The 13,255-nt window shown below is 47.6% G+C and overlaps 2 protein-coding genes across 2 annotated transcripts in view; both read right to left on the reverse strand.

Moving 5' to 3' along the window:
- Positions 1–296: 296 nt before the first annotated feature.
- On the reverse strand, positions 297–6,029 carry LOC128727734 (serine/threonine-protein kinase 3). The gene is made up of 5 exons (XM_053821671.1): positions 5,999–6,029; positions 3,185–3,993; positions 2,739–3,107; positions 2,064–2,668; positions 297–1,978 (listed from the first exon to the last, which is right to left on the reverse strand). Exons 1-5 carry the CDS (start codon positions 6,019–6,021, stop codon positions 1,808–1,810), a joined length of 1,977 nt encoding a protein of 658 aa, XP_053677646.1. The 5' UTR covers positions 6,022–6,029; the 3' UTR covers positions 297–1,807.
- A 6,755-nt stretch (positions 6,030–12,784) lies between these two features.
- The window catches only part of LOC128727512 (transcriptional coactivator YAP1), a 28,002-nt gene continuing 27,531 nt past the window's right edge, over positions 12,785–13,255 (reverse strand). Inside the window, exon 7 of the mRNA XM_053821431.1 lies at positions 12,785–12,889. Coding sequence (XP_053677406.1) covers positions 12,785–12,889 — 105 coding nt within the window. The remainder of the gene's footprint in view (positions 12,890–13,255) is intronic.

Below are 13,255 nucleotides of genomic sequence, written 5' to 3' on the forward strand. Positions count from 1 at the left end.
CTGTCCGGTGGCCACGGTGGTACGAGCGGGACAGCCTACCGGGAACTTTGCTTTCACAATACCCTCTTTTGTTGACTTGTTTTGACGGCGGCCACGACGACGCACGCACCGACCGTAAGAGGGGGCAGCATACCAACGAACAAGTGACGGTGACGTACAACCATCCGATGCGTCTATAATGCCAGGTTCGATGGCGCAAGCCGCCGTTCGATCGCGCACGTGTTTCTGAGCTGCGTTTTGAAATCACAACCAAAAAACCGCGCTACTGCTCAAATGTTATTATAAATGCATGGCAACCTTAAAGTTCAACTTTATTTATCTTGCTTTTGTTCGTCAGTTTCAATAATACCCACATACGGTCAGTATTTGGTTCGTCGTTCAACTTCACCATCTTCACATTGCGCATTTTTTCCTGTATCCGCCGCTTATCGTGATTTGCGTGCTTATCGGCGCCTGCAGACGAGATCTGCGCTATGATGCCGCCTAGCCATAATATCTCTACTCCTGAACGGAAACTAATTCTCAATAGACTTGTATATGTTTCAAGAATAAAATGTAGCACTTATTTTGTTCATTGCTATTTTTCACACATAACCCGCGTCTCGCACTTTAGCACTTTAGTGTATGTAACAGGGTCTGATCTGTCTAGGTAATGGCTACGCTTTATGGTGCATGGTTTTCCTGATTCGTTCACCGGCTGATGCACTATCGGGGTTCAACGGCATCGGGCGCCGGTCTATAAAAGTGTTGATCGATGTTCGATCGTCTATAATTTCATCGCGTAAATGTGAGTTTGTATATATTCGTCAATCACTCTGCTGCTGCTGGATATATATAAATCATCAACTACTTCTCCTTAGTACCGCTACAGTATTGCAAGGATTATTGTATTCTAATTTCAATCTTCTCTGTTAGTTCGTTTGAGGTTTCACTTTTTAAGGTATTTTTAATGCTGGTTTCGTTAGAATCATTTGCCGTTCGTCTCACACTGACCCTTCTTTGCCACATATGATAACTGTAACGATTTGTTCATAAAATTAATCTCCAGGCTGAGCGGGTTCATCGGAAGTGTGTACCCGTCGAGTGCGGTCAGTAATCTAGGCGCAAAACAACAGTGCGAAACGAAAAGCGAATTAAAGTAGTAAACCATCGCACCGTGCAGCATTACGGGCATAAATTTAACTAGCATGGGAAGCTTCAATGTTTGAACAGGAAACCTGCGCAATATTAGACGCACAATCATTCCAAGGGACGGACCATGATACGTAAGGATGAGGAATAGCTAGCCCAACGTACGACGTAATCACACTCGAACTCAAGCGCACACAACGGACCAACCCGGTGTGCTTACGCTTGCCAATCAGATCCCTTGATCTCACAGATAATTGATGAATAAAAGCAGTGGATGGAAGGTGGGAGCTAAAACCATTTAAAAAAAAAATGAAGCACACTGTCTAATATCAGATCTGGTACAGCGGGTACCCCGACATATCGTTCCATGGATCGCCAGTTGCAGCGAAGAAAATAATCAAAAAGAGGTTAAAATACTTAAACAAACGTCGCTCATATTCGATCGACGAAGTCTCTAATCTCAGCGAAACCCCACAGTCTCCAAAGCCGAGCGGAGATCGTCAATAACGTGATAGGAATTTGCAACTAAAAGCTCATAAGACGATAAAATTACTGCTAAAATATGACTAACCGCTATCAGCGCTTCAGGCTTTCCTCGGCGTACCGAGCAGAAACTGGTCCGCAAAAGCTAGCCTGCAGCGGAAGCGCCGGCTGATGGCTCCGTATGGATGGCTACTCAGAACTCCTCCAGCTTCTGCTGTCGTTTCTGTTGCTTCGCTTCGATCGCGTCCAGAATCGGCTGGCGTTTGGAGGTGTACCGTTTCTTCGTCTCCGTTAGCTCTTTCTCCATCTCCTTATCCAGACTGGCAAGCCGCTGCTCTAGCTGTTCATAGTTCATAAACTTAAGCTACAAACAACAAAAGACAGGATTCGAGATTAGATGGAGGCGCCGATGGACAAACGCTAATTGGGCTAATCGAAACGAATCCTACCGAATCGTACTCGGCAGCGGTGGGTTGCAAGAACTGCATCTGGTGCATGTTGGGGCTGACGGCCGATATTTGATTTAGTTGCAGCTGCAGGTGCGATTGATACCGTTGCCGATCCTCGTTGAACTGTTGCTGCTGATGTGCTTGATGTGCCTGGTGCTGTTGGTGGTCTTGGAAATTCTGCGTCAACGGTGGTGCCGACGGGGACATAGGACTTTGCGCACCCGGGAAAGGTTGCACCGCCGCAGCCGCTCCTGGTGCGACCATATTGTTCACAATCTTCTGCACCTGTGGCTGGGGTTGCTGCGGTGACGCGGCTAAAGGCGGCTGTGGCAGGTGTTGCTGGGGTGAGGCTACCGGCGTTACCGCCTGCGGACTGAACGGAGGTGATAGTTCCTCACCCAAATCGACTCCCGGCGAACCATCATCAAACGATCCCATCACCGACGAGGGCGATTGAATGTGATTGTGGTGATGCTGCTGATGGAGATGATTGTTCACCTCAGCCACCTTGCTATTACCGAAGCTGGCTGCTTCTGCCTCCTTCTTGTCAAAGTGATCCAGAAACAGTGGCCGATACTTCGGTTTGTCCGGATTTGTATCATGTCCTGGGGGCGAATAATTGACAGTGACAATTAATTGAGAATGCAGTGGGTTGCCAAAACTCACGAAGCCTACTTTTCATGGTCGATTCCTCGGAATCGGAGTTGATCACCATCGTGCCCAGGTTGGACTGCAGCTCCACCATCGTACCGTTGTCCGGCACAAGCGTCCCATAGTCCGTGTGGGCGATCATTGTCCCGTCACCTTCATCTCCGCGACCGGGCACGAGCGTTCCGCAATCTGCCGGAAATTCTTTCATCGTCCGCGAGTTCACCTGATCCTCATCGTCCGAATCACCGTCATGCCCGTTACCATTAATGTTGCTATTCTGCAGCTGCTTGTTCGCCTGGCTGATGGCGGCCGCGTGCCGATAGCTTTGGTTTTCCCGTATTTCCTTCGCTTCCGCTATCATTTGGCTAAGTATACTGCACGGTTTGGCATTTCCTGATGAATAAATAGTGAGGAAAAAAGCATGAATGTGTGTTAACAAGAGCAGACATTAAATCAATCGACCAACTTACGTATAAACTCGTGCGCCAACAGATCAGTCGCGGTGGCTCGCTCCTCCGGATTCTTCACCAAGCACAGACTCACGAAATCGATAAACTCCGACGTCCAGATGTCCGGATCACGGAACGACGGTGGTGGTTTCGTCGGGATCATAAAAATCGCCCGCATCGGGTGGATGTCCCCGTACGGTGGTTTTCCTTCCGCCATCTCAAGCGCCGTAATACCAAGCGACCAAATATCCGCCACACAATCGTACCCGATCTCCTCGATCACTTCCGGCGCCATCCAAAATGGCGTCCCAATTACCGTGTTCCGTTTCGCCATCGTATCCGTCAGCTGTCCGGCCACACCGAAATCAGCCAGCTTCGCGTGTCCCTCCGAGTTGAGCAGGATGTTACCCGCCTTGATGTCACGGTGGATTTTACGCCGCAAATGCAAATACTCCAGCCCCTTCAGCGTGTCGATCAGGATGGTCGCTATTTCGTCCTCCGTAAGGGTCTTTTTACGCAGCCGCATAATGTCGGACACGCTCCCCGCACCGCAGTACTCCATCACGATCCACAGGTCGGTGTTTTTGAAGTAACTCCCGTAGTACTTTACCACGTACGGTGAGTCACACTGCTGCATGATCGAGATCTCCTTGATGATCTCCTGCAGGTCCGTATCGACCGGAACCTGCTTGATCGCGAGCACCTGCTCGCTCTCCTTGTGCAGGGCTTTGTACACCGAACCATAGCTGCCCTCGCCGAGCTTACAGATGATGTCGAACACCTCATCCGGTTGCCGGGTTAAGCTTTCCTCCGAGAGTTTCTTCAGCTCACTGTCGAGTACGTGGGGAAAAACGACATCGATAAGCGATCGGGTGTGAGTGGAGCTCGCACGAACTAAAGGACACATTTCCCCGAATTCTAGCCACGTTCTGGTACACCCACCCAATGGTTCCTTTATAATCGCCCTTGTCATGCTATTATCCCGACCCTCCCGGGGAAGCACACCCACTCGTTTCATACTCAACGGGTGTTTTTTTTTGCTTCCCCTAATGACCATATAATTTTGTTCCGCGAAGTCAAGAACCATGTTGCGCTATCGTTACAAGCAAATCATTCATCAGTGGTCCACGCGGGTGACATTAGCCAACGTTTGGAGCATCATTTATGGAAAAAAAATGTATCCGTAGACTTCCGCCGGAAAGGAAACCCAACGTTGATGGCTTTTCGATGGCTACTACTGCAATATACGCCCCCGCCCTCTCTCCTGTTTACCGCAACTCGGTTTTGTTGACCAAAAGGGCTGGCCGGAGAGAGCGAGAGAGAGAGAGAGAAAAAGAATGGCACCTTTTGAAAAACTGCCAGGAACCGCGCGGAAAGCGTTCGTTTACTTTGGACGTCCCTAGCGGTGAAAAACGTTTCAAACAGGTTTGCCAGCCTTCTGCGGCCACTGTAGTGTGAGCACTCGAGCTCAAAGAGGTCCTATTATCGATTGGTTGGAAACTATTTTTGTATCATAAAAGCGGCACACATCGTCAACCCGCGAACTCCGATGTTCTGAATGATTTAGCAGGGTTATTCGGTCATGGCCTCCTTCCACAGGATTGCACCCCACCTATCGGTGTCACGGGACAGAGTTCCTTTCAGCGTTCTGGGCTACCGGTGTTTGAAGGACAAACATTCGGCACACAAAACTCCCGCTACATCTGGTGGAAAAGTTACCATTTTACACCACATTTAGCGCACTTAGCGTGGGGAATAAGCTACTCCCATTATCCCAGTGGAGGGTATTTCTCGGCCTACTTGGATCGGTTACGTCTATTCCCATGTCAAACGGCACATTCATAAGATAAGCCGGCTATCAAATTGGTCATAGGCGTGATTTGCTTATCATTAGTCATTACACTAGCCACTGAAGGCAGAACTTTCGTGGGCCTTACCCCGTGTCTCTTGCCGTTGAGCGAATGGGAGGAGGTTGGGTTTTTGGGGATGGCAACGAAAATGTGCAAACAAACGAAAAAATACTTCAACCACGTACAGGCTCAGCGGCGTGCAGATTGCGTACTACTGCAGGTCTCGAAAGCGTAGCAGGACGTGATGGTGCTAATGTAAACATATCGCAGCAAGCGGGCGCATGTTGCCAGTGAAATCTCCTTCCACCGTTCTTTCGAAGGGGGACACCTCGGGGGACAGAAAACGGTTTCCGAGGAACCCGGGTCGAGTGCATTTTGGGAGAGGATGGATAGCAGTTGCACGTGTGTGGGGGAGGCGCATTTTCATGCGGTTCCGGCTATCAGCATGGGCTGCGTGGACTTTTGTTACAAAGAACGCGGCATGCAACATAACGACGACGTTTCGGTAAGAACGGAGCAGCCAAGGAAAATAAGAAGAAGAAGAAGAAAATATACGCAAGCCAAGGAATGTCGAGAACGCGTCTGATGAAGAGCTTTACCACCCTCCTCTCGGATGCGAGAAGCATACAAACGCACACACGCGCATACCCACCCAACGGTGCGTCATTATGCCCCGAAGGTTAAAGGCTTTTGACTTGACTCAAGCACACACTCTTTCATCCCCCCCACCCACCCACTCAGGAGAGGTGGATTGGGTGGACTTCTTTGTGTGACGGAATGACGGTTCTGCCACCCGTTTATTTTTTTTTGTTATTTTTTTCAAGACACACTTTCAGGCGCACCGTGATGATTTACATGCTTGATTAAAGCTTTTATTCGTGGCCAAAGTGTGTGCTTTTTTTTTGTACGATATTTCCAATGAGAATGGAGGCGCGTGGCGCGTGTACCAACGGGCGGAAATGAGCTGCTCGGTTCGGCTACTTACTGTTTGGAAGACATCGCCAACATATGATGAATGATCCGTGAGCGGCTGCGGCTGAAGACGTACTCGAACTGGGGATGTTTCTTCGCTCCAACGCACTACGCAGCGGCAATCCCTCGCAGCGTGTGATTTTTTTTTGCTTTTGTTTCAGATCAAACAAAAAACCGAAACAAACCCTAATAATACACGCACACACAAGGGGGATCTTCCCTTTCACGGTGGAATCGAGCAAAATAAGATGCCAAAAAACACTCGAACGATCGGGTGGTGGTGATCGGGCAACCCGACGGTAAAAACGGAAACGTAAAACCCACCCCCGCGTGTTTTTTTGCTTCTCCCACCCTCCCGATCAGGGGAGGCAATTAAACGCGGCACGGAACGAAAGAAAAAGCGGTAAAAAAAAGATGAAAACTCGTCTCGATCACGCACGGCCACAGCATCTACGAGGGGCGACGGGAACCGACGGTTGGCCAGGGTAACCCGGGAAAGTGAAGCTCCTTACGACCCATGCGGTTCGTCCAGCGAAGGATGCACCACGACGACTACTGCAACGAGACCACCACCCGGGGGGAAAAACTGCGCTCGTACGATGTGGCGTGTTTGGGTTCGGGCGTTACTTCATCGAGGTGCTCGAGATATTGCACTGGTTCTATCACCACGAAAAGATTTATCAACAACGAATTTTATGTTGTTGCTGGCTGAAACAGGGCTTATATCACATCAGGGTGGGTGGTGGCCCTTTTGCCCAGCACACTAACCGAATTTTTGCTTATTGCACGGGTTGTTCGTCCTCGGCGCACACTACACGAAACGGTTTCCCTGAAAGATAGGTTATTTTTATAAATCTATGCCCCGGTTTTTTTCACTCGCTCCGTTTTCTTTTTTTTTTCTATTTCCAAAAAGGGTATTTTCTTCACGCTTTGCACGAAATTTCAAGGCCGAAAATGCGTTCGCTGTCGAGTATGCGGTTATGTGTGCGCGCCGTGCATAAATGCATACTGCACACAGCGGCAGGAATTATTCTACCGACGTCCCAGTACGATTGCTGTATTGCTTATGCATTTATTATTTTCTCCACACACGTCAGGCAGCCCAAGAATGTCGTCGGTCGTCTTCGACAGCTCGCTTCACAACCACCCTTTGCGGTAACTGCATCACACACGATCACACGATTTACCAGCGGATATGCCGGAGCGGTGCACTGTGGCTGGTCACGGTTTCCGGAATTGTTGCACGCAACCGGTCCTATTTTGGGACCGCACAGAGCGGCGGGTGCAAAACCGCGGGCACCGCGAGACAAGTGATGGTGACGAGCTGGTATGAAAATTAATTACGATTTATCCAACGGCCTTACGCCACTCGGCCGTTCCTCCCTTGGTCGAGTGCAACAATTTTACGACTGTTTATCACCGCACCACTGCGCTGCAAGTGCACACGGAGCGATGGAGAACGAAACGGACCTCGGTTCGATTTGCCGTTCGCTGGCAGCTGTGTTTATGTAGCTGCAGCTGCGATTCCACAAACCCCAGATCGGGTTGGTTTTATCGCGTTTTTTTTTGCTCGCACTACAGATCGCGGCAGCCGTTCCGTACACTCAATGACCTTACGCGAAAACAGCTCCGCGTTGCGGGTTTTGGGAGTATTTGTCCAAGTGCGCCCCGGCGTACCGTAAACTCGGAATGTGCCCGTATGCCTGCCCGACACATTCCACGACGCGTCTGCACGCGAACCGGCCGTAATTCGTCTTTAACCGCTAAATCTTCTGATTTTACCGCAAGCAACACACAAAATTCCAACCATTCGCGACCGACCCGAGTTTGACAGCGACGGTGAACTGTCAAAAACGACCCTCGGGGCTTGTGTGAGTGCACCGTGCACAAACGCGAAACCACCGGCTGAACTGTTTGACAGGTTGGAGGAACAGATTTATTTAAACAAAATATGCTGACTGTTTTTTTAATAAAATAGAAATTTACTTTTTATTGTAAATATCCACGGTAGCCCACAACAGTCTTTTTATCGTTATACATCTCAAACCGATTCGTGAGACATTCATTTTGTAACACGTGCAACATGATTTTTGTAACGATTTTTTGTGTAATTTATTAGCCCTTGTGTAATACGGTTTATGTTTAAGTAATCAGTGAAATATAAGATCAGAATGAAATCAAAGTCTGAAAAAATTTTCGTTATCCTTTTTATTAATATTCAGTGTGGAGTCCGCATCAGCACGACAGTACCGGTATAGGCTGCGTAGCTGCATTCGGAAAGGATGCAGCCAATATGGCTGCATCAAGTTAAATGCAGTATTCATCCTTTTTTTCATAATAATTCAAACGCAAGAGTATCCACCAAATGCAGAACGATTTCTTATTCAAAAATATATGTCATCATCATACTGTGTGTTACTCTGTGTAGAATATATGCGCACGATTCAATGTTGGTTCTGGTTGGTTGATTTTTCATTTTATTTTGCACATTTTTTAAGACGTTTCTCTCTTCTGGTACAGATTGGGTATTGGGAGGCTTTGGAACAAGACAAATTTAATCTATTTGTGTTATTCCTCCTAATATGTGCTAGCACTTTCATACATTGCATACCGTTTTTTTACAGCTTACACGTCGATGAAAGATATACTATTTGAATCATTTGTAGTAGTTTGCGCCGTTTGCACGCTGTTAGAAATTATTGCCTTCGTTTTTAATCCTTTTTTGTAGGGTTCAGCTATGCCACCTCCATATTGCATTGCATTTAGAAGCCGGTGCCGGCCTGTCGATATTCGGCACACCGTCGATAGCTTTCGATTATTCTAAGATTGCTCGACAACATTATGCGATGTTGCTCTCAAAATACTAACCCATCATACTATTGCAGCCGTGGTCACACAAACTGTGCCCACAATTTAGGTAGTTTACACTGACGCAGCGCTAATGGCGCGGGCTTTACATGAGAACTTGCGCGTCAATTAGAATTTCTGTTATCTCTACTGTTGATATGCATGTAAGGCAGCCATGGTATAGTTTACTTTTGGTTAGAACGCGTGACAGCATTTTCTCAGACAACTCTAGTTCCTCTACCTGTTTGTACCCGTTGGGGGCGCAGAAAGACACCCATCAGCAGGACATCGTAGAGCAGTAGGTGTCAAGCGGGTCAATTCCAGTTCCTGCGCAAGCAGAACCAGAATAAAGCATGCCAGCATTGTGTCGGGGACTCTTGGAAACGCATGGCCATCAATCAGCCAGTTAGTGCAATATGCTCACCCACAGATTGCCGGGTGCTGGTTAGTTTGAATTCATTCATTGTGCCATCAATTAATCCCATTCACTGTACATCGAGCAGCCGGCTCATCAACGCTGTACATATTTTTTAACAAATATTGCTTGATGAGTGCCACTCGGTAGAGCAGTACACGGAATCCTTGCCAATAAACGTAGATATTGCATCACGCATCCGCATGTATGAGCTTAGCGCATTAGTTGCTGCACATCAGCTCCACCATCAGAGTATTTGCTTTATGCCTTGGTATTTGATTAAATTAAAATTTGAACCATCAATACGGTGTGCGGTTTAAAACAAAAAACAAAAAAAGAAGAGCTAAATTAAAACCTATTGCTGCCAAGTGTTTCAAGTTGCTTAACCTCGCTAAAATTTGTATTGCTTCTTCTGATGCAATTTTGGACGGCGATCGTGTTTTACTTTTTACACCGATTCAGGCTACCTCTCAGGGGTGCACCGTGAGGGTTCAGGTTGTTTGTATGATTATCATGTTTCATGGTTTCGCTTTGCGATTTTTCGCCGTCTCGACCGATCACGCATCCGTATCTCTCCACCAATCTATCTATTCCGGTGTCGGGTGTGCATTCTCATACTTTTTTTTTTGTCAAATTGGTTTCGTCCTTCCCCGTCTGTCTGGCGACCACAAGAGTTGGTGCCTTTTTGGTGGGCCCTACCCGTGAAAGCTGCTTGCTGCTGTTGTTGTTGTTCTATTTGCGTCTACGTTGCGAAGAAACTAGATTTGGACGGCAATTGCAACTATACACACATACGCACGCATGCACACACACACACACACACGCAAAAACACCCAGGCACAGGTCCCGGTTTTACGGCAGAGAAAAACGAGTGGCAATCCAAAAAAAAAAGGCAAATGATAGTAAAAAATGGTCAACGCTTTCACGCTCTCTAGCGCTTAAGCTTAGCAATTTCACGAGGAAATGCTCGAAACAAGGGCGAGGGTTGAAATGTTTCTTCCCCACTGTTCAAACGCAGTAAAAGCGAGCACATTTTTCGTACGTTTTCCTGCTGCCTCCTCCTTGCAACCAATGTTCGTGCAGTAGCTTCAAGTATGTTTTAGTATCCATCGCTATTGATTTGTGGTGTTAATCAGAAAGTGGGAAAATCGAGTAAAATCAGAACCAACGCAGTTTGCGTGCCTACATAATTATATGTATGAATATTTGTTTAGTTTACATGCTACATCTAAAAAAAAGTGATTGGCAACAAAAGCAATCAAATGAATACCGTAACCGAGTTGTAACTGATACGCTGCTACTCGCTTTAAAATGTAAAGAAAATCGAGTACTACGGATTACTTATCTAGGGAAATGAATATGAAATTGATAAATTTTCAAGGCACTGTCTAGCAAGTATAGTATACATAAAACATATTTTAGGCTAACATTACGAACGATTGTGTTGTCGGGGGCGAAAGAAGCACGCAAAATGGCCGCATTTCACATCGCGCGTGCTGCTTCTGCTTCCGATAGTAGTTCTTGGGAAACCTCGGACGGAGGTTCCGGGGAGCTTTTGCGCTTGTTTGTTAACCATTTCAGTATCAAACGGATCGCAGACGGTGTGAAGGGGATTATAAACCATCGAAAACAACCATCAACCTGCCACGGTTGTGGCACCATTCACGACAGAAACCGAATAGATAGACGTGTAGATGATCGGTAAAAGGATATGATTGTCTTGGCTTACGTCCTAGTAATTCTTCTGCTGCTCTGCCACCTCACAGGAGGGAGTGTACGTTTCTTCCCGTTCAATCGCTTCCCTTCATCAACGGATGATCAGCAGGCGAAACAACACTAAATCAAGGATTATTTTATATGCTTGCCTTTGTTACGGTCGTCCGCCATCTGGACTGGATGAATTGTAATGCGTTCCAGATGTGAACATGTGCCGACAAGGGTCGGACAATTGAATCTAGATACAATTGCATATGCTTTCCACGCAAATTTTTGTAATATCCTTACCAGCTAGTATTTAATAGCAGCAAAACGATAAAATGTATTCCTCTGTCGGCATTTTTTCATCCTCCGCGGGACATGTACTACAACTCACGTTCGTTGAAGATGATCGTCGAGATCACCTTCTCGAAATGAGCACTCATCACGAAACGAATTTCAGTGGTTCCCTTTTTTCGCTCGATAGCTTTAAGTAGCACCCTTTAAGGGGACGATCAATCGGAACGTGTTGAAATTGTTCACAGGCCGAACATGTCCCGTATGCCGGTTTTGAGGTCTCCCACTCAAAGAGGGATGAGGATGCGTGTGTTGATGGCTGCAAAACTAAAATAAATGCATCATGCCATACATAAACCGCCCTCGCATTGGGCACGTTCAGTGCAACCGCGGCAAAAATGCCAACGCTCAGTGTCGAGCTCAGGGATTCGTTTCTTTTTTTCTCCATTCCACAGATCGCGCCACTTAAGCTTCTCGTCACTCTATTTGCTACCACTTATGGCTAGGATGCTGGCTGCCCTATGACGCACCCACTGGACCCACGCAGATCCTTCGGGTGGGGTTCGGGTCCCTATCTCGCACACGCTCATTCATCCCTGATCCTTTCGCACACGCCACGTTCGCTTGCACGTCGTTTCCCTAGCACACATCCTTTTCGCACGCGCGAACAGCATCCACGGTGGAGCATCGCTTTCATTCAACCCGTGCCTACACTATAACCTTCTAGTAGAAGAAAGGAAAAACAGAAGAAAAAAAAATAAGCTTCACAATGTTTTTCCGCCCGCTACACCAGCGCAAATGGTTGCATCTGCCCGCTGGCGCACACGTACGCGCGCGCGCGCACGCACGCACGCACGCACTCGTATACGTGTCCCGCGCAAAACCGCATTACTGCATTTATAATACACATTCCCAGGCGCTTCACACTCCGCGTTTTTTTTTTGTACGCGCTCGATCATACACCGCGATCTGTGCGTGTCGCACGATTCCTACGCTCGTTAAGGCACTTGAATTTGTTTTTGTTTGCTTAACTTTTTGCCGCGACCTACGATCACCGATCGAACGCGCGTGTTGCCCGCCCGTTCGGTTCAATCTCACTTTACTTGCATGTAAATTGGGTAAAAGTAAAAAAAAAAATACATTAATAATTCGTAACTAATCTGTAAGACTAACTCTTATACGCGTAACATTAATTATCATCATAACTCAAACTGTCGTAGCGCAGAGTGGTTTGGGTGGGTGGTGGAGCCAAAGGAGGGGTGGGGGGGGGGGGGGGTGATAATAAACCTATTCAAGTAGATCCTACAATGTAAAACGGATTAGAGGGAGCCTTCCGCTTGGGGAAACACCATTTTGTGCGAACGGATTCGCATTCGCGCTTCCAGGTCGCAGCATCCTTGCAACCCCTTTTAAGTCGAGTCCTGCTCCAGTTCGCTCGCCGGATGTAGGATGTAGGGTGGCTGATTGGTGTAAGTGAGTGGTGGTGGTGGTGGTGGTGGTGCCGGTGGAAACCCGGACGCAACGCTGCGGACCGCCCATCGCGTGTTAGATGATGTCGTAGAGCGTGTTATCCGGTTTACTGCTCGTGGGATCTATCAGGCTCAGGTTGGTGACGGCGTCGATCTTCTCCAGCAGCAACGGATCGTCCAGCTACGGTGAAGATGAGAGGGAAAACCTTCATTATGCAGGCATCGGTTACGGTTGCAATATTGTAAAAATAAAAAGCTCCAACGAAACAAAGCAAACACTGTACACGGCGTAGTTTGAATTTAAGTGGCAAATGTTTACCAAACAATACGCGTACTGCTTGAATGCTTTTTATTTTATTTTGCGCGTGTGCTGCTGTGCTTTGCAGTTCAATATGCACAATCGACAACTTTCACACCCACCCGATCGCTCATGATCGGTCCCAATCGTCGGCAACGACCTTGCGGAATGTTGCGTCGTACGAACCCGTCGGTTGGAAATATGTTCCGCTTTTCCAACGGCTCAGCATTATTGGGTGGTGTTGTGGCA

The sequence above is a fragment of the Anopheles nili genome, chromosome 3 (genome assembly GCF_943737925.1).
Source record: "Anopheles nili chromosome 3, idAnoNiliSN_F5_01, whole genome shotgun sequence".
In the NCBI taxonomy this organism is placed as follows: domain Eukaryota; kingdom Metazoa; phylum Arthropoda; class Insecta; order Diptera; family Culicidae; genus Anopheles; species Anopheles nili.

Excerpts from the sequence above, each read along its gene's own strand:
- LOC128727734 (XM_053821671.1), bottom strand. The coding sequence starts at position 6,021 with ATGTTGGCGATGTCTTCCAAACA. Across the intron at positions 3,108-3,184 it reads GTTGGCGCACGAGTTTATAC|GAAATGCCAAACCGTGCAGT; the intron begins GTAAGTTGGTCG and ends TTTATTCATCAG. Across the intron at positions 1,979-2,063 it reads CCGCTGCCGAGTACGATTCG|CTTAAGTTTATGAACTATGA; the intron begins GTAGGATTCGTT and ends TGTTGTTTGTAG.